This window comes from Phascolarctos cinereus, unplaced genomic scaffold, assembly GCF_003287225.1.
Source record: "Phascolarctos cinereus isolate Bilbo 61053 unplaced genomic scaffold, phaCin_HiC Scaffold_8;HRSCAF=390, whole genome shotgun sequence".
Classification (NCBI taxonomy): domain Eukaryota; kingdom Metazoa; phylum Chordata; class Mammalia; order Diprotodontia; family Phascolarctidae; genus Phascolarctos; species Phascolarctos cinereus.
In genome coordinates this window covers 68,857,988-68,879,772 of record NW_027556291.1, presented here as the reverse complement: position 1 = coordinate 68,879,772, position 21,785 = coordinate 68,857,988, and the positions used below count along the sequence as shown (strand labels likewise).

General features: G+C 41.0%; 1 protein-coding gene across 1 annotated transcript in view; it reads left to right on the top strand.

The window, feature by feature from the left end:
- The first annotated feature begins 2,481 nt into the window (after positions 1 to 2,481).
- The window catches only part of TKTL1 (transketolase like 1), a 31,658-nt gene continuing 12,354 nt past the window's right edge, over positions 2,482 to 21,785 (top strand). Inside the window, exons 1-7 of the mRNA XM_020977285.2 lie at positions 2,482 to 2,675; positions 7,618 to 7,735; positions 8,276 to 8,389; positions 16,753 to 16,850; positions 18,646 to 18,837; positions 19,433 to 19,560; positions 21,512 to 21,705. Coding sequence (XP_020832944.1) covers positions 2,569 to 2,675; positions 7,618 to 7,735; positions 8,276 to 8,389; positions 16,753 to 16,850; positions 18,646 to 18,837; positions 19,433 to 19,560; positions 21,512 to 21,705 — 951 coding nt within the window. The 5' untranslated portion in view covers positions 2,482 to 2,568. The remainder of the gene's footprint in view (positions 2,676 to 7,617; positions 7,736 to 8,275; positions 8,390 to 16,752; positions 16,851 to 18,645; positions 18,838 to 19,432; positions 19,561 to 21,511; positions 21,706 to 21,785) is intronic.

The window sequence follows — 21,785 nt, the reverse complement described above, 5'->3', positions numbered from 1 at the left end:
ACAGGGACACCAACTAGCAGGCTATTGCAATAGTCCAGGCATGAGGTGATGAGGGCCTGCCGCAGAGTGGTGGCAAGAGGTGTTAGAAGAGAGCGAGAGGCATATGAGAGATATATCATGAAGGCAAAATTGACAAGACCTGGCAACAGATTGAATATGGATGTATGTGTGGAGGGGTGGTGAGAGATAGTGAAGAATTGAGGATGACACTTAGGTTGCAAGCCTGGGTACCTAAGAGGATGATGGTACCCTGGAGAGTAACAGGAAAATGAGGAAGAAGGGAGGATTTGGGTGGGGAAAGAAAATGATTTCAGTTTTGGACGTGTTGAATTTAAGATGTCTATGAGATATCCAGTTTGAAATGTCCAAGATATAGCTGCAGATGCAAGTCTGGAATTTAGGGCTAGATATGTAGATATGAGAATGATCAGCATAGATATAATTGAATCTGTAAGATATGATGATATCACTAAGTGAAATAAATAGCAGAGACAGAGAAGAGGGCCCAAGATGACACCTACCTTTATGTTGACCCTCTTCCTGACAAATATTAGTCATACAAAAGAGCATCCTGCATAGCAGTAGCAAATAAACCTGTTTATCCAAGAGACTCAATAGAAGTGGATAGTAGAGTGACCTGGACAAAAATCTGACAAAGGAGCCTGAGGAGTAGTCAGGTAGTAGGAGAACCAGGTGAGAGTAGTGTCATGAAAACTTAGAGAGAAGAAAGTATCTTGGAGAAGAGGGTGATTGCTAGTATTAATGGCTGCAGAGAGGTCAAGAGGAATGAAGATGGAGAAAAGCCCATTGGGTTTGGCAATTAGGAGAGCACTAGTAACATTGGAGAGAGCAGCTTCAGTTGAATGATGAGGTTGGAAGCCAGATTGTAGAGAGTTTAAAAGAGAGTGAAGGGAAAGAAAGTGAAGGCAGTGATTGTAGACAGCCTTCTCAAAGAGTTTAGCCATAGAAGGGATGGATGAAGGGACTGAAGTTTTTTTGAGGATGGGGAGACATGGATATGTTTGCAGCTAAGTAGGAGGCAGCCAATAGACTAGGAGAGATTGACGATAAGTGAGAGGATGTGGATGGTGGAGGGTACAATCTGCTGGGATTGCACTCAAGATGGGATGGAACGGATCACTTGTGCATATTTTGTGCATTTACCAAGTCTATTTTGGTAAGGATAAGGGCCATATCCTGAGATAGGGGTGAAAGAAGGTAGAAGGCATCTAGATAATGTGAGATGAGGAGGAGCAGAGAAGAGAGAACTAATTTTTTTTCGGTAAAATATGAGGCCAGGTTCGAAGCTGAGGTGTTGGGAAGTGGAGCCATGGGAAGTTTGATGAGGAAAGATGAAAAGATTTGGAAAAGTTGCAGTGTTGAGTGGGACAAGGAGTTAATTAGGGATTGCTTTGTCACAATGAGGACTAGCTGAGAGACTGATCATCCCTCTTCCCAGTCTTCACCTGTTGCATTTTTTTTAAGGCAGTCGAAGTTAAGCGACTTGACCAGGGCCACACAGCTAGTAAGTGCCAAGTGTTTTGGTCTGAGGTCGCATTTGAACTCACGTCCTCCTGGCTTCAGGGCCGGTGCTCTATGCAATGCACCACCTAGCTGCCCCGAGCCTGTTGCATTTCTATGCACCTTTTATAACCCAAGTCCATTTTGCCTCCTCCATTAAGCCTTCTCTGATTCTTCCCCTCCTCCAAGTCTGCAATGGCCTTTTCCTTATTGAACTTCTTATAGTCCTCGGTTTTTCACCTTTCTAGTGTACTTAGAAATGTGTGATTTTGGATTATAACTATAAAGTCTTGGCATACACACACCCCTACTAGACTGTAAACTTTACAAAAGCCAAACTTTGTTTTCTTCCCTACGCGCAAATCTAGTAGTCTGCACACAGGAGGTGAATTGCAGAATTGTCCTGCACTATTTATTATTTATTTATCTTCTGTCCCCAGGTATTCCCCGCTGATCTCCACACTTCACCTAACAGGTAAGAAGTTCAAATAGAATTCCTGGGAGTGTGGATGGGGGAAGAACATTTCCTTAAGTGACTTGCCCATAATCCCACAGCAGGATATAAAAATTACAATACAGTCGCCTCCTTCTGAAGAATTTACTCTTTCACAAATGGCATGCATTTCCATGTGACGCAAAGTGTGCTTTGCAACTGAATTTGAATTAGGAACAATTCCGTTTGTGTTCTGAGAGTGGCTTCGGTGCTCAGAAGAGATGAGTTCAAATTTCGCCTCTGCCATTTACATGGCCGCAGCTCGGCTGAGGGGCTGCAATTCCTCTCTCTGGAGGTCCAGAAAGCAAGACGAGGGGCCAATTCTGCTGCGAAACTCGTCCCTGGCTCTGCAGCCGCTTTTGGCAGCATTCGCAGTAAGCGGCTCCTTCAGTGAGATGCGGTCCTGAACTCTGCAAGGGCTTCGCTTCTCCGCCACCCCCCAGCTGTGGTGAGATCATTTCCTCGAGGAGGAGGGGCCTGGGAGGCGTGAAGAAAAAAACGCAGAGAGAAGAAGGGGTAATTTGGCTCCTTCTGTTCTACGAGCAGGCGGCATCATGGCTAGCTATTCCCAGCCTCAGGAGGAGACCCTCCAGGCCCTCCGGGACATGGCTAATCGCCTGAGGATCCACTCCATCCAGGCTACATGTGCCTCCAATTCAGGGTAAAGTCACAAATTCTTTCTTCTGTGGGAAGGTTTAGCAAGGGAGAATGTGGTTTACCGTTGCCCTTCCCCTTACTATTACCCTCCCCTTCTCCCCCATTTTAGGTGGATCGATAGATTCGGACAAGCAGAGGGATCGAAAGGTCCGCTCTTTAGCATTTGAGCCGGGGATCTCTCCATCTTCATCCCCATGTTTTGTTTTATTGTTCTGTTGGATGCGGTGGATGGTGACAGATGATGGGAGCGGGGGGGGGGGAAGGGGTGTGCCATGTCGGCCACCGCCCCTTTAAGTCACCGCCTTGTGGAACCAGACGTGGGAAAAGAGTTTTATCTCCCTACAAACCCCGCTGCGGGCACGTTTTGGCCCATGAAAAGCCCTCCTGGGGGCGGCTGTCTTTGGCTGTGACTTGGCTTTAGCATCATCCCAACTTCAGTTGCCTCCTGACAAGGAGAAGGAAGCAGACTGGCAGCTTTCCAAGGAGAAACCACAGTTAATTTCATTCATTTTATTTCTTTTCTTGTTTTTAATTTTTTATATTTAGTTTTTTCTAGTCACATAATTTCATTCACTTCTGAGACGGGTGCGGGTTTCAGTTCAAATGCTTTTGGGGGGAGGCAGGGAAAACCTGTTTTCTCAGATATCTAAAGAGAGAACGAAAATCACCTTTATTTGGGATTTCTATCGAGATTCCTACTACTTGCCTAAGATAAAGGCAACTCTTGAGGCACTTTTGATAGATTTTTTTGATTTCTCTGATAAAGACTTTGCCTTTGGGCACTTCTACCTAAGATGGCTGCCGAAATAGAAAAAAGAAAAAGCAGGATGCTCACCTCCCTTACACCTACTGCTGCAAAAATCTGAAATCAGTTAGTCAACAAACATTTAGTAAATGCTTAGTATATTTCAGGCACTGTGCTAAGCACTGGAAATTTACACCACATGGAGCAATAATCAAGAAATTCAGTGAGAAACTACAGCAAGGGGCTTCTAACCCAGAACTGCACAAATAATCAGCCATTAGCCCACAGGAAATAGAAAAGGGACCCCTAGCAAGACCAACTCCAGTGCAGAGGGAGACTCCCAGTCCCAGTGACCAGAAAAAGGCCAGGAACATACATACATATACATACACAGCCTGCAAGGCCATTTCAGGAGGCAGCACAGGGTTCCCATGTAGGCCACGTAAGAAATTTGATATAAAAAAACAACTGATCTGGAAAACAGGCAAATGAAAGAGAATCACAGAATCGTTCGATTCCCTGAAAACCATGATTTAAAAAAACAAATAATAATAGCTAACATTTATATAGCACTTGCCATGTGCCAGGCACTGTGCTAAGTGCTTTGTATTTATTATCTCATTGGATCCTCACACCAACCCTGGGAGATACTGTTATACCTATTTTACAGACAAGGAAACTGAGGCAGACAGGTTAAGTGACTTGTCCAGGGTCACAGAGCTAGTAAATATCCGAGTTTAGCCCACCACTCTATTTATTGCCATCTAGCTGCCTAAAAAAAAAAAAAGCTTGAATACTATAGTTTAAGACATCATTAATGAAAACTGTCCAGATCTATCAGAACCAGAGGGCAAAGTAAAAATAGAAAGATTCCACCAATCACTTCCTGAAAGGAACCCCAAAAGGAAACAATCCATGTTAATGTCATAGCCCAAATCCTGAGCTCTCACATCAAAGAAAAAATACTGCAGGTATCTAGAAATAAGCTGTTCAAGTATCAAGGAGTAATAATAGTGAGGATCACAGAAAGCCTGGCAGCTTCTGCTGTATACCAGAGGAGAACGTGGAATATACTATTCCAAAGGTCAAAAGATACAGGCTTACAAACAAGGATAACTTGCTTGGCAAAGCAAAGTATAGTCCTATGGGGGAAATGGCTTTTTAATGGACCAGGGGACTTTTAAGCATTTCTGGTGAAGAGATTAGAGCTGAGTAGGACTTTGAAATGCAAACACAAGAATCCAGAGAAACCTAGAAAAGGAAATTTATTAGAGCAATTAGAAGGGGCTGTATGATAACGTACTGCTAACATTCTAAAAGGGAAAGGGTCCCTTCAGAACCTTAATATCTTCAAAGGATATTGAGGGAGTTGAATAAGAAAGACAGAAGACCCTGGAGGGGGGTGGGGGTGGGGGTGGGTAGGTTGGATTTGTTCTCAGGGTTCAAAGAGGGGATAGAGGAGGGAGGGTGAAAGGAGGAAGAGGATGGGACTTGCTGTTTCTTATAAATGAGGTAGAAGAAGAGTACCACAGAGTATTTTGTACACAGAGGAGAGGGTGGGGGAAATGGGCATCAGATGAACTTTACACTCTTATCTGAAATGGACAAAGAAGCATTGTATAGACACACATACAGACAAACAGTTTGGTGTAGAAATACATCAGACTCAACAGGGAAACAAGCAGGGATGGGGGAGTGGGGTTATGAGGGAGCAAGCTGAGGTAAATAAATGTAATATAATATTATTGCTCTGTAAGAAATGACACAAGAATCCTGGGTAGTATGAACTGATGCAGAGTGCAGTGAGCGGGACCAGGAGAACAGTTTATACAAGGACAGCAACATTGCAAAGAAAAGTGACTTTGAAAGACCTAAGAACTCTGATCAATGCAGTGAGCCATCATGTCTCCACAGAGAACCTATGATTGAAGCATGTTACTTTCTGACAGAGAGGTGATGGAAAGGTACAGAAAAACATACATTGTTGGATATGGACACCATGTGGATATGTTTTGCTTGGTTATTACAAGTTTTTTGTTTTTTAAATGGAGGGAGGTTTGGGGAAGAGAAGGGCTTAATAAAAGTGAAGCAAAAAAAAATGGGATCGATGAAACATTTAAAATGTACAGAAGAGAACAGAAGAAAGTACAGATCAACAGGATCAGTGGGCATTTTTTCTGGTTCTTGTCCATGTCTGGGATGCTTTCCCTTCTCTGCTCTTGACGACTGACCTCCCTGGCTTCCTTTAAATCTCAACTGAAATCCCATCTTCTACAGGAAGCCTTCCCCCCAACCCCTCTTTAAAAATGGGATCAATGAAACATTTAAAAAGTATGGAAGAGAGGGGCAGCTAGGTGGCATAGTGGATACAGCACTGGCCCTGAAGGCAGGAGGACCTGAGTTCAAATCCGCCCTCAGACCAAACACTTGACACGTACTAGCTGTGTGACCTTGGGCAAGTCACTGAACCTCGATTGCCTCACTAAAAAAAAAAAAAGTATGGAAGAGAACAGAAGAAAGTACAGACCAATAGGATCAGTCAACATTTATTAAACACCTACTATGTGCCAGGCATTATGCTAAGTACTGGGGGTACAAAAAGAGGCAAAAGACTGTTCCTGCCCTCAGAGCAGAGAAGGGAGGGTGTACCAAGCATGGGAGACAGCCAGACAGAATGTCTGGAGCTGAGAGATGAAGTATTCTGTTCATGGAACAGCTAGGAAGCCAGTGTCACTGGACTGAAGAGTCCATGTTGGCAAGTAAGGTTTGAGAAGACTGGTAAGGTAGAAGGGGACTCACTAAGTTATGAAGGGCTTTGAATACCAAATGGAGCATTTTGTATTTGCATTTAGGGTTGTGAGGATAAAATAATGTAATATGTAAAGCACTTTGTAAACTGGAAAGTACTATATAAATGCTACTATTTTTATTATTAGTAATAATGTTATATAATTCCATTATGTGGTAATGTAATTAATGTTATTACTTAATGTAAAAAATTACATTAGTAGTAATGTTGTAGTAATTAGTAGTAATTAGAGTTGAGTTTTGAACCTAGGTCTTTAGACTAGCAATCTTTCTGCACTACCACAAATTTCTTCTCAACATATTCAAGCCCATTCGAGTTTGTGGAGACATTTTGGCATCTCTGTCACCCAATGTGTTAGCTATTCTTCTATCTCTGTCTCTTCTAAAAATTGGAGAAGCGTCCTTGATGATAATCTTGATTCTCTAATTTAGGAGAACCTTCTCTCTGAACAGGCTGTACCTGGGTACAGGCTGAAATTCCTTACCAAATCGATGGTCCAGTTTTACAGACCCTTGGGGTACTTAGTACAAGGTGTGGTTATTTGCTTTATAAATATTTATCTAAATATAAAGTAGTATTCTACTCTCAGCCAATCAAGTGACTTTTAAAATTTAAAACACGACAAGTAGCCACTCTTATAATGCTAATGTATGAACTCTCCCTTCCTTTCCCTTCTTATCTTTGCAGAGAAGTTTTAATAAGAATGATGTGTTTTATGTAAGTCAGTGAACAGAAATAAAATTCAGTTCTCAGGATCGGATTTTTCCTTCTGTAGATTTTGAAGGGGGTGGTGGTTTTGCTCTTTTGTTCATAAATTTTGCCTATATAGTATTAGAGACCATTCTTAGAAACTTTCTAAGGACAAAACAATTAAAAGCACATTGATTTGTTAAGAAAGCTAGAGAAATATCCTTGATCTTCACAGTACATTCAGTACTTCCTGAAAGGTCAGTATTGTATATCTGATGTCATTCTAGTGGATTTGACGTTTCATTATATGACTGAAATAAATTTCTGGCCTTCTGAAAATGCCACAGATTAATTCCAGTGAGAGCAAACCCTTGATGCTTGTCAAGCTGTGTCCTAGAAGATGGAACTGCTTTGCATACTGTTGTTGCTTGATAAAGTTTTCTTTGATTTGAGAAGAATGCAGTGCACAAATTTGGTGTCTCATGATTTTAAAGTCCAAGGTGGTAGAGGCAGTAAGCTTATATTAGGGAATGGCTCTTGGTTTCTTGCCCCCTGGCTGGAGTCATCGTAGGCCTGGAGAAATGGCTTTTGTTAGTTACTCTGAGAAACCTTGTGCTGTATCAGGCTGATCAGTGAGTTTTTAGAACTTGTCATGAGTGGTTTAGTGTTGTATAAAAACGGAAAGAATTGTTTTCCTTTCAGTCACCCCACATCTTGCTGCAGTGCGGCTGAAATCATGTCTGTGTTGTTCTTCTACACAATGAAATATAAACCGACAGAACCAGGAAATCCAAGCAATGACCGATTTATTCTGTCAAAGGTAAGAGGGGCAGGGCACCTGGACATTGCTGCTAACAAGGGCTCTTTGAAGACAGATGAAGTTCTAGAAAAAAGATGTCTTAATAGCTGCAATGGACTATACCTTGCCCTTTTATGTTGATTTTAATAAGCATCTCTAAACCTGAAACCTTTCACCATCAAGTACTATTTTACACCAGTCCCTTCAATTTGACTGTTCCTACTTTGATTCTCTTAACTCAGATGAGACATACTCAGAAAGGTCACCTTCATCCAGGTTTTCTGACTTGAAATCTAGTACTCTTTCCAAGACCCCACAATTTTAGTTTTCAGCTGGAGTCTGAGAAATTTATGCAATGATATCTAGTCCTTACCTATCCTACAAGGATATTGTGAGTGTAATCCCTGTGATATTTTCTTAAATTAAAATCTTTATTGACCACAGAACTTTTTTAAAGTCTTCAATTTGGGCATGAGTGAACTTTATTACTCCTGGGATTCTTTAACAAATTCCACTAGAAGCTTTGAAGTGCTTTCCTTACAAATTCGAGTTCTTCTGCAGGGTCATGCTGCTCCTATCTTGTATGCTGCCTGGGCTGAGGCTGGCGATGTTAACCAAGATGATCTTTTGAACTTGAGGAAGATTGACTGTGACCTAGAGGGCCATCCTACTCCTGTAAGTTCTTTGTAAAGTCTCTGCTGGTTTGATCTGACACTCATAGTGGGGCATAGGGTACCTAGTGTTTGCTGATTCTTATAACAAGTTGGGGATGGGAGGAAAGAAAAGAAGTAACACACTCTGGCAGTGGTGCTCGTAGCAGGGAGATAAGAGAAGAAGTGGAACAGGAGATGTAATACAGAACATTATTTTGCCATTTAGGTAGTAGGGCCCTTTAAGCCATGGAAAGCAAAAGTTGGTGCTTAATCTTGCCACAGACCTCTTTCCTCCTAAATCTAAACAATAGTGAAATGTACTCTTGCATAGCTCAGCACAGCCTGTACCTCCAACGCAAATGGATAAGAAAGCTTGCAATATAATCGCTTTAGATAATTATGTTTATACCAGAGGCCAGGACACCTGGTCTGGTTTGTGTGATCTCTGACCTGTAATGATGGGGTGCTCGGGTGCTTGTGCTTGTACTTGTGCCCCAATTTCTCCCTAGTCTCAGAAACACTGTCTCTGACAACCACTCCCCAGCGCCAGGACCCTGTGCCTAGCAGTTATTCCTTGTGGGCCCCAGCACGACCCTTATCTCCCTCCCTGGTACAGCTACACAGAGCTGGGCTGCTCAGGCCCCAGCCCTCAGATCATGTCTCTGGAAGCCTCCCAATTCCTCAGTAAGTTCCTGTGTTGTGAGAAAGCTTTCCCTTATTGCAGAGCATGCTCTCATCAAGACAGAGGGAGAGGGGTGTCCTTGACCAGCCCAAGAACTCTTCCTCTTGTGAGACTTCAAAGATCCATCCCCCTCCCTGTCCTGTATGCTCCCTGTACTTTCCTATCCATAGCCCCAAAGACACCTGCATCTTTGGATTACCTCATCAGTGTTCCTCGCATTTGTTTCCCATGCTCTTTTCTATATAAACCCTAGCTCGACCCCTGATGGGGGCTGCTTGATTTGGATGTAAATAACCCTGGCAGCCGCATGCTAATAAATCCACATCTTAAATTACGCCTGGATTTCAACTCGCTGATTTCTCGGTACAACAGAGAAAATGTTTCCATCCCTGCCATTTGCTTACAAAAGCAGCAAAACGAACAACAAAAAAGGAGCCGAGCCAGGGTGTGGTTTGCTTTTGTACTTTGTGTTTTTGTTTTCATTCTATTTTTTGTTCTACAAAAAGGAAATTTCCCTCACCAATATTTTTTTTTTCTTAGTAACTTACACTTTTAAAAAGTGGCCTGGGGCACCGAGATGTGCCTGATGGGCTTGAACCCCAGTCTTCTTGACTCTGAAGCCTAAAATAGTGTTTTAGAAATCATCAGCCTTGGAAGTGTTATGTTACCACCCTGGCATAGTTTGTTATTTACATACTTACTTACATATTTTAATATTTACATACCAGGGATTAGCAATAATGCTTAAAGCACAGAATTTGTTTGTTGCATATCATGTTTCTTCCCAACAGCTTGAAATGCTCTGCATACAAGTTTAAACATTTAGCCTAAAATTACAAGTCGGGGTGATAACAAGAAAAGGGGGGGGCAATTATGGCTCACATTTTTATAGACTACTTCAGGGTATACAAAGTACCTTCTTTATAACCCCCTGAGAAGTAGATAGTGGGGTGAGGGGCAGGCACGGAAAAGAAACTGTGTAGTAAAGGTTCCCACAAGGAGAAAAGGTGGCAAAATTCAGGGTGTTAGGATCCACACTAATAAAATATATTGTAGTTGGAGTGCTTTCATTTGCCAAAACCAGGTCCCTGCATTCCTAATCGGTCCTCCATAGCTAAAGCTTGTTTTGCTTGCAACTTATTTCCTCCTCATCTACCCTTTTTCTTAGCAGCCCAGTCCTGCTCCTTCCTTCTCTCTATCCCATATTTCCCTGTTGACTTTAACATATTTCTGCACTTAACTCTCTGTGTGTGTTCAGCCTTCCTTTGCCTGGCTCAGATCAGCATGAGAGGTTCATGGGATGCTTGTACTCCTCACATTTCCATCTTTATATGTTTTTCTGATACATGCCTGTTATGAGAAAGAGTAAGTTCCTCCCTCTTCATTATTTCTTTCCTTGTATAGTCTTCTCCTCCTCTCCTTTGAAATTCTCTTAAATCAGACTCAGAAAAGCATAAAACCAAACCCACATCCTGAGTTTATCTTTCTTTGCTCTTTCATTGACCTTTGAAGACAGTAGTATTCTGAAGTGACAGTGGATATAAGTACTTTATCATCATATAGCCAGTCCCTTCCAGTTGCTCCAGTGTATTTGCCTTTCTGGGTTTCACTCATCTCCTATGTCTGCATTTCTTTTTTTTCTTTCCTTTTTTTTTTTTTGGTGAGGCAATCGGGGTTAAGTGACTTGCCCAGGGTCACACAGCTAGTAAGTGTCAAGTGTTTGGTCTGAGGTCGGATTTGAACTCAGGTCCTCCTGACTTCAGGGCCAATGCTCTATCCACTACACCCACCTAGCTGCCCCTCCTGTGTGTGCCTTTCAAAAATTCTACCCAACTCTGGTTTTCTCAACAGTAATGCTTTGAAGTCCTCTGTTCTACTCAAGGCCTTCTCCCCACCCCCCGAAACATCATATTCAATTTTTCAAGATAAGTTATTTTTATGACATATCCGGACCCACTTTTACAGAGTTAAAAGGAAGTAGATAGACTCTATCATGCCTCAGGTGAATCCATAGAAAGAGGGTTGGCAGTCATGATCTCAGACAGGGCAGTAATAAAAATAGACATGATTAAAAAAGATAAGTCTGGATCTACATTATGCTTAAAGACATGTAGCATAGCATATAAGTACTTAAAGGAAAAGATAATTGAACTTCAAGGAGAAATAGACTGCAGTTCAATAATTGTTGGGGACTTCAGTGGGCCCTTTCTCTTTTTCTCGAAAAGACTAGTAAAATAGATAAATCATTAGTTAATTTGATAAAAAAGAGGAAAACCAACTTACTAAAATTGAAAATGAAAAAGGAGAAATGACAAAAGATAACAAAGAAGTAAAGGAAATTGTTACAAAGGACATATGAAGGAAGATGCTATCTGCATCGAGAGAAAGAACTGATAAATAGAAATATATATAGAATGATTTTACACGTGTATGCATATTTGTGTCTAATGGTAGCCATTTCTAGGGTGGGAGAGAGGGACGAAAAAAAATAAATTTACACGATAACTTTATTGTATATTTAAAAGAATAGCAAATTGTACATAATAACATTTGCAGTTTCATGTGCAATCATCTTTTTTATTATACTGTGTTATGGAAATGCTTGTTTTATTCCATAAATTAAAAAAAAGAAATTTTGCCTAATTATGTGGCAACAAATCTTATGATTTAAATGAAATAGATGAATACTTGCAAAAACATAAAATGCCTAGATTAATAGGACAAGAAATAGAGACTTTAAACAACTTGATCTTAGTAAAAGAATTTGACCAAGCCATAAATGAACTTGTAAAAGAAAAAATCCTAGACCTAGATAGAATGCCCTTGTAAATGTCAAGAAGAATTAACTCCAATTTTATCTAAATTATAGATAGGGTGCCTTCTTTTCTCTATTTTTACAAACTCCTGTTAAACAAAAATGATGCTAATTCCCAAACTGGGAAGAAAGAAAGCAAAGAAAATGATGGACCAATATGTTTAATGAATACTGATGACTGTAGATATTTTGGAGGTCATTTTCTTTTGGGTTTGTTTCTTAGGTGCCCCTGTTTCCATCATAGCTCTTTGCTGTGGGAATCTTTTTTGGTTTATGTTTGTCTTCCAGCCTTTCTTCCTGAATTGAGACTTTGTGTTAGGTCCTGGCTCTGTTTATTTCTGGAGGGATATGTGGGCCTTATTTTGGGCCTTTCTTGTATTCTCCAAGCTTTTGCTGCTGATTTCTTCAGGGATCTCAGGGCTGACTCAGGGGAGGGACCTGCAGACTTTCAATACATCTAAATTGATACTGATTTAGGGCAAAATTTGATTGCTTTCCTGGTCTTTATTTTGCAAGCTCCTGACTCTGGTTTGGGTCTGGTTGCCCTTGCTTGGAGCTCTAACACACTTCTGCTGGCCCCATCCTCTTTTGTTTTCCTTCCACTTAATAGTATTTTATTTTTCCAATTACATGGAAAGATAGTTTTCAACATTCACTTTTATAAGATTTTGAATTCATATTTTTTTTCTCCCTCACTCCCTTCCCCCCTCCCCAAGACAGCATGCAATCTGATACAGGCTACACATGTACAATCATATTAAACATGTTTCCACATGTTGTGAAAGAAGAATCAGAACAAACAGGAAAAACCACGAGAAAGAAAAACAACAAAAAAAGAGAAAGTAGTATGCTTTGATCTGCATTCAGACTCCATAGTTCCTTCTCTGGATGTGGATAGCATTTTCCACCATGAGTCTTTTGGAGTTGTCTCAGATCCTTGTATTGTTGAGAAGAGCTAAGTCCATCAAAGTTGGTCATTGTACAATGTTGTTGTTACTATGTACGATGTTCTCCGGGTTCTGCTCGCTTCACTCAGCATCAGTTCGTGTAAGTCTTTCCAGGTTTTTCTGAAGTCCACCTACTCATCATTTCTTTTAGCACAATAGTATTCCATCACATTCATATGTCATAACTTGTTCAGCCATTGCCCAGTAGATGGGCATCCCCTCAGTGTCCAATTGTTTGCCACCACAAAAAGAGCTGCTATAAATATTTTTGCACATGTGGGTCCTTTTCCCATTTTTATAATCTCTTTGGGTTACAGACCTGGAAGTGGTTTTGCTGGATCAAAGGTATGCACAGTTTATAGCCCTTTAGGCACAGTTCTGGCCCCATCTTCTTTCAGCTGGTTGGATGGCTCTGTGGGTTCAGAGTGACAGAACTACAGGTTCCCTCATGGACTGTCTCCCTGCCCTGGTTACTTAGCTACAGGCCTAACACTAAGCTGGGTGCTGAATCTGGGACAGCACTCAGGGGTAAGAGCCACATGGCTGCTGCTTGTTTCTGTTCCAGCTCCTTGCCCAGTACATGTGCGGCTCTGGGTCCACAACCATTCCTTGCCGTAGTCAGGTACGGGTCAGTTGGGTCCCTTCCTCATCCCACTCTGGGTCCGCAACATAATTCTGAGACCAGAGGGACATGGCTCTTGTTCCTGCTTTCTAGGTAGTAGATCCATACCAAAAATATCTTCTTATATACTGTCTCAAATTCGATCAATTAGAAACTCACTTGGGTGAGTCCTAATTAAAAAATGCAAATACCTCTGGGGAAGGTTAAGGAAGCTTACTAATTCATATATTAGTGTAAATTAAAAAGACCTGTTTTCCTTCTAGGACCAAGATGAGATTAGCAACACTAAGATATTAAGAATTAGGTGATTTTGAAGCTTGAGGCACTTCAGGGGATAGGGAAGACTTAGGTGGACACATGGGGATTTAGATCAAAATAAAGTCACTGACTAGAGGCTGGAATTCTGGGTCCTGGAACAAAGGACCAAACTGGACAGAAAGGAGGAAAACAGCATGGGGCTGTTTAACGGTCAAATATGACAACATGTAAGGTACTTTATAAATGTGATATTAAAGTGCTATGCAAATGTCTTTATTCATATTAATGGTACTAATAATCAGGAGATCTGGGTTTGAATCCCTGTTCTGCCATCTCCAGGGTACAGGACACTAAGAGGTAGGCAGATAACCAAAGAAAAATAGTCTATTTCAAAATATTATCTAATGACAGTACTCTACCCAGGAAAGGGGAAGAAAAGACTGATCTTCCCTCCTGTGCTATGTGGTGCCTGGTGTCTAGGACCAATAACTTAGATAGTACTATTAGTACCATAGTTCAGCTGTATCTAGGATTATTATGTAGATAGACAAGCTTCACATACACCAAAATATATAGAGTAGCCCTTTTTGTGGTAGAGAAGAACTTGGATGTCCATCATTTAGGGATGGCTAAATAAATTGTTGTATGTGAATGTAATGGAATGCTATAAGAAATGATGAATATGATAACTACAGAGAAGCATGGAAAGACATGCATGAACTCATGCAGAGTGAAGTAAACAGAACCAGGAAAACAATATACATAATAACTAGAGCATTGTAAATGAAACTGAACACCATAATTATAATGACCCCAAAGTTGGCCCAGGGTGGGGAGAGACAGACACAGAGAAAGAGACGGAGAAATATGAGAGAGATAGGGAGACACAGAGACAGAAAAAGAGAAATATGAGAGACAGAGAGAGACACAGAGACAGAACAACATGAGAGAGAGGAAGCAGAGAGAGAGAGACAGACAGAGACACAGAGACAGAAAGAGAACTCAGAGAGACAGAGAACATGAGAGAGACAGAGTAATGAGAGAGAGAGAGAGAGAATATGAATATACTGTCAGTCATGGTTGATGTGTTAGTTGGTTTTATTGAACTACGTTTTTTCTCTCCTTTGTTAGATAGGATGGCTTGCCGGGCAGTGGAGAGGGGGGAGGGATATATGTGGAAATAAAGGCCATGCAAAAACAAAAGCTGTCACTAAAAATATTTCTTTTTTAAATCAAGGAAGGACATGTACATAAAGTGCTTTGTAAGTCTTAAGTCAGTCCATAAACATTTATTAAGTACTTACTGTGTGCCAGGAACTGTGCTAAATATAAGATTTATATTTTTATATGATAATCTACATTTTACTTAAAAACTTATGTTTTGTAAAGCAAAATTGTAACATTAAGGTATGATATGTGTCAGCTGTTGTTAAACAATAAAATATTAAACATTGAGTAGGAACTGTACTACTGGGAAAGAATTTGAAGGGAGGAAAGGGTCATGGGATAAAAGCCACATGGAATAAAACTGTGGGAGAGTAAAGGGGTCTAGGGAATAGCCAAGGCAGGGGGCAGATAAGAGGAAGGTGGGTTGGTAGGAACAAAAGTCCATATTAGCAATAGAGGGACTAGAAGAAAAGATAGGTAGAGAGATTGAATAGTTGGGAAAGAAACTAAAATGAATTATGTCCTATCAGTTGGTGGTGCTGACCCTAAATTTATGCTGGAATCAGGAAGACCTGAGAGTTCAAATCTGGTCTCAAACATTAGCTGTGTGACCTTGGGCAAGTAATTTAACCTCTGTCTGCCTCAGTTTCCTCAACTGAAAATAACAATAGCACCTACCTCCCAGGGTTGTTGTGAGGATCAAATGAGATAATATTTGCCAAAAGTGCTTAGCACAATGTGTGGCACATAGTAGGTGCTATGTAAATGCTTATTCTCTTCCTTTTCCCTTCTTGTCCTTTATCCTCATTTTGAGTTTTGGCATCAACTTTGCATCTGTGTCTGAGCTAGCTATCCTTGGAAATGGTGCTCTTGGCCTGCTTTCATACTAATTCCACATGCCTTTAACACACTGCTTATGTAATAAAACTCAGTTGTGCTTCATGCAGAGAATTGTATTCTATTGGGTGAACAGGTGAAAGGATGAGACTAAGACGATAAGATTGTCACATGACAGGCTGCACAGAAAGGAGAAGGCTATGCTCTCATTTCTGGAATAGTTATGCTTGTGTAACGTAAACTTCCAATATGCCATTTAATATGTGATTTTGAAAGTAGGCAAACGTGAATATGAGCTCTAAACCCTGCTTTCTTGAGTTCTTTTGGTTTCCATCTAAGAACCAAATTCTCTTTTAAAAACAAAAACCCAGGTGGCACAGTGCATAGAGCACCAGCTGTGGAGTCAGGAGGACCTGAGTTCAAATCCAACCTCAGACCAGACACTTGACACTAGCTGTGTGACCCTGGGCAAGTCATGTAACCCCAATTGCCTCAAAAAAAAAGAACAACAACAACAAAAACCTTTAACACACGTACTAGATACCTGGTTTGTGTGTGGTTGACTCTTGGGGAATCAGCAAGTATCTACCATGCTTTGCCTTTTCTTCTTGGCTTTTAAGTTCCATTTAAGCTGCCATCTGGAAGGGAAGCCTTGGGTTTGTGGAGGTGTGATGTAGAAAATGAATATCAATAGCAGTTTAGTGAGAGAGGGCATTTGGATTTTTTAAAAAAATGTGTGTATACAGAATACTGATCTATTGTGGGGAACTACTAGTCCACGAACTCTCTCTGCAAATGACAATCAGCAACTATTTCACAAGTCTTATAGTCCTCAAGAGTTTCCTGGGGTACTAAGAGGTAAAATTCCTTGCCCAGGGTAACACAGCTAGTATGTGCCAGTGCAGAGATTTGAACCCCAAACTTCCTGACTGTAAGGTCACTGTACTGCTTCTTTAGAATGAGCCAACCTATCTTGTCCACTGTGGCTTGGTAGTATGACAGCTGTGTTTCATAGCTGCCATTTAATTCATTTTGTCTTTCCTTCTTTCTATGACAGAGACTTTCATTCGTTGACGTGGCAACTGGTTCTCTTGGGCAGGGACTTGGTGCTGCCTGTGGAATGGCTTATACTGGCAAATATTTTGATAAAGCCAGGTGAGTGATTGTTTATTTGCTTCCTGAAAGAATTTTCCTTTTTATCTTTTTTTTTTCCACTGTGGATATCCAATGGATATCTTAAGGTTTAGATTATACTAAGTAAAAAGGTAATAAAGGGCGCTAACTCCTTAAACTGTTTCTAGAATCTCGGATTAGATTTTAAGTAATCTGTTTATAATGCAAAAGCTGGCTTCTGGGGCCATCTAACTCGCCCTGTATCCTTTCATTCTTGAAACATTGGCAAAGACATAGTTTAGACCAGAGATTCCCAAACTTATTTGGCCTGCTGCCCCCTTTAAAAAAATTACTCTGTCCCCTCCCCCTTAGAGATCTACTTTCTTTAACCCTTTAATGGTTATTTTGAAATTTGCATAATTTCAAAATATATATTTTAAAAATGACATATCTTAAATTTAGTAATTTCTTGTAAATTTGTGGTTTTTTCCCTGCATTGAAATTTTGATGGGGCAATATTGTGTCATGTAACCACATAGTACCATATTGTAAACAAATCATTACACTCACATTTTCCTGCCAGTGCATGCTGGACTTTGCGACAATATGCAATACTTGCCTGCCAACACTTGCTGTCGGTGGACTTGACCACTAATCGGTTATAACTTGCATTTTGTGTGTTTATTTGGAAAATAATGTAATCACTATGACTTTGAAACATATATGAATGGTTTTTCAAAATTTTCTTCTCTTCTTATGCTTCCATGGCCTCCTTATTTTTATTCAATACCCCCCAATTGTACCCTAGGCTACCGTCACCCCCCCTCCCCCCGGTCGTTCCAGCACCCCCAGGAGGTGGTATCGCCCACTTTGGGAACCTTTGGCTAGACTAAGCCTAAAAATATCACATCATGTTTTGTTAATGTATACAAGAGATGGCATAGTATAATGGAGAAAAGGCTGGCCTAGGGGCCAGGAAGACCTGGCTCAAGTCTTGCCTCTGACACCTGCTGGCTTTATGATCTTGGACAAGTTACTTAACCTCTCCTTGCTCTAGGTGACTCTTCAAGACATTACATTGCAAAGAAGGTGCCAGCCTGCATTGGTAGAGGAAGATTTCTTCATCTGGAAGCTCCTCATACCACTCCCTATCCTTATCTTTTGTTAATGTAGTACAAACCTCTTCTCAATTTCTGTCTTGCACTAAGGGGGAGTATGTACCTCTGTAGCTGAGTTGCTGTGGTCACAGGAAGTCATTGCCTAGCAGCCAACCTTTTGAATGCTTAGCTGTGCTGGTTTTCAAACAGCATAGAGTATAGTCTGTCACTATACTTGAACCTTTCTAGCTAGGCACAACCTCATGGAACTTACCCTCCATTAGACTGAAGTATATAGGCCCCTTAACATTTAAAGATAAGAAATACAAGGTGGTGATTTTCTTTTAAACCTGGAACTGCGTTAACCCAAGAAAAACATGTATAAATCCAACTGCCTTTCCTTTGTTCCTTATTATCATTTATAAGAATTGATTTTCTGGAGTATTGGATTTTTTTTCCCTTCCTTTGTGGCCCTGAAGTAGTAAAAACCCTAAGGATGAACTTTAGAATTCTGTTAGTAACTTAGAAAACAATCTACTTTGAGTGCCTAATTTTTTGTTTGCTAATATAGCTATTGAGTTTAAGCAGAGATGTCAGAATGGTAAAGAGCAGTGCGGGGTAAATGTCTTCAGGAAAGCAGCTTTTTGTAATCTGTTTCTGAGTTTTTCTCTTGGACTGAGTGACTCATCTTAACTTGGGTCCATGCAGGGATGATCTGACTTGTCTCTTTTGGGTTCTAGTTACAGGGTGTACTGCCTCATGGGAGATGGGGAATCCTCTGAAGGCTCTGTCTGGGAAGCTTTGGCTTTTGCCTCTCACTATGAGCTGGACAACCTCGTGGCGATCTTTGATGTGAACCGTTTAGGACAAAGTGAAGCTGCTCCTTTGCAGCACTGCACAGATATCTATCAGAAGCGCTGTGAAGCTTTTGGGTAAGGAATGACATTTCTTCTCCTCATTTCCTTTTCTTCTAGGTGCCATAAATCAACAAAGAGTCAGCAAACATTTATTAAGTGCCTACTGTGTGCTAAGAGCTGGGGATACAAAGAAAACAGTCCTGCCCTCAAGGAGCTCACAATCCAGTGGGTGTGGGGGTGAGACAACATATAAAAAGAAGCTGAAAGGGGGAGAAGGGGGACATGATGAAGTCTTGCAGCTGGGGTGGGAAATGATCTGAGGAGGTGAGAGTTTCAAGATTGAATTCATATTGCAGAATGATGAATTTTTTGAGATGATGAAGTCCAGGAAAGTAGCTGGGTAGGAAACGATGAGGAGAATTCCCTGGGTTTCTTCCTTAATAAAGGTGATCTGGGAGGAGGTCTCCAGTGGCCACCCTCTACCGTCTCCAATCAGGGAAGGAAGTTTCCAGGAGCAGGGGGCGCTGAGGAGTAGAATTCCGAGTTGGTTTCATCTTGCCAAATAATCAGTTTTTGAACATGATAAAGCTGGGTGGGCAATGCTAAGGCGAATCCTTGGTTGCTCTCCTTAAATGGTGGAGGTCTTCTATAACCAATTGTCTTTTATTAGGTGGAACACCTATGTTGTGGATGGCCATGACGTAGAGCAGCTATGTGAAGCTTTTTGGCAGGCAACTCAAGTGAAGGATCAGCCTACTGCTATAGTTGCCAAGACCTTCAAAGGCCGTGGTATTCCAAGTAAGCAAATGTGCCCTCTATCTCCACAACAGGAGAGAGTTGGCACAGGTTTGGCACTGACATCGACATTGGTTGTGTGACCGATTTTCCTTTGTGGCTATATGTAATAGAGCTCATAGATGCCATAGGTTATATGTGTATATATGTTTGCTGTTGGTATATACTGGTATTATCTTTCTATTTCTAAGATATGAGGGCAAACTCAGTTCCTGGAAATCAGAGGCTCACTCTATGCATTTAAGTAGAGAGAATGAATTTTTTTTTAGACAAACTGGTATTTCATATAGGTAGGGAGGTATTTCCAGAAATGATTGGCATTAAAAAAGAAGCATCAATAAAACTGACTTTAAATAGAGAGTAAGAGTTGCCTGGGACACTGAGTCACAGTATTGTACTCACACAATACCTCATTCTTTTTTTAAAAATTAATTTATTTTTCGTTTTCACCAATCACTTCCATATGCTTTTGAGTTTTAGATTTTTCTCCCCCTCCCTTCCCCCCTCCCTCCCCAAGACAGTGCAAAATCTGATATAGACTCTACATATACTTTCCAATTAAACATATTTTCACATTAGTCATGTTGTGAGGAAGAATTAGAACCAATAGGAGGAACCACAAGAAAGAGGAAACAGAACAAAACAGAAGAGGAAAAAAGAGCAAATAGTATGCTTCGATTTGCATTCTAATGTCATAGTTTTTTTTCTCTGGATGTGAATAGCATTTTCCATCCATGAGACTTTTGGAGATGTCTTAGATCCTTGCATTGCTGAGAAGGGCTAAGTCTATCAAAGTTAGTCATAGCACAACACGGCTGTTACTGACAGCACCCCATTCTTCTTCAGGCTCTTGCCTGCACTTTTTTTTTTTAGGCAGTTGGGGTTAAGTGACTTGCCCAGGGTGACACAGCTAGTAAGTGTCAAGTGTTTGGTCTGAGACCGGATTTGAACTCAGGTCCTCCTGACTTCAGGGCCAGTGCTCTATCCACTGTGCCACCTCACTGCCCCTTTCCTGCACTTTTGTGGGAGCCTCCTTGCTTCAAGTCTCGCAACTCCAAAAGTGATCCAAAGTATAGGTCTGGTTGTTGTCACCTCCCCTGCTCCATAAACTCCAGTGGCTCTCTATACTAAAGCCTTCTGGCATTTCAAGCTTTTTACAACCTAAGACCCATTTCCCAGCTCTTTGCCTTTTCACTAATTGTTTCCCATGCCTGGAGTGCTCTCTCTTTTTTCTCCTTTTCTTAGTTTCTTTTATTTCCTGTAAGACTCAGCTCAAATCCCATCTTCTTTCCGGGTTTACCTTTGCCTTTCACTATTAGAGTCCTCCCTCTAGATTACCTTTCATCTCCTCTGTAACTATCTTGCATGTACCTAGTGGTTTGTATGTTGTCTTCCCCATTAGAATGTGAGCTCCCTGTGGGCAGGGACTTGCTTTGAGCCTAGCACATAATAAGCACTTAATAAATACTCCTTGACTGACTAATGTAGTTGAAGTGGGCTGTTGGGAGCTCTGCCCCTTGGTGGGTGAGAAATGCAGATGTTTTATGTAATGATTTATAGCTTATCAGGTGCTTTATTTACATGTATTTTCATTTGAATGTCACAGCAGCCCTGTGTGCCACTTGTCCAAGGTCATGCAGATGGTAAATATGATTCCAAATCTACTACTCTTGCCCCTGCTAGCCCTGGTGAAGTGGTAACAAAAGAACCACGATTTCGTTGCTGAGCAGGCCACAGAGCTTTCTGCTCTTTTTTCTATCACCAGCTGCTGCTAGAAATTCTTGCTCATACAGCATCAAGCTTTTAAGCCTCAGTTATAGAGAAATATTCGGTGAGCTAAACTAGAAAACAGAGACCAGGTGACTCTTGAGGTCCCATCAATTTCTGACATTGAATAAAGGCTCAGTTTCCTGAACTAGAAAATTGGTGATCTGTATTTATTGTTTGACCCTAGGCATTGAGGATGCAGAAGACTGGCATGGCAAGCCTATGCCAAAGGACAAAGTAGATTCCATTATCAAGGCCATCAAAAGCCAGATACAGAGTCATAAGAACCTGATTCCTCAGCCACCTGTGGAAGATGTCCCTGAGATCAATATCATGAATGTGAAGATGCCTTCTCTACCTGCCTACCAAATTGGGGACAAGGTAGGCTGGGACTATAGTTGCTAAGGATTAACGGTAATCAACTAAGTCACGAATTAGAATTTAAATTCTTCACTTACCTC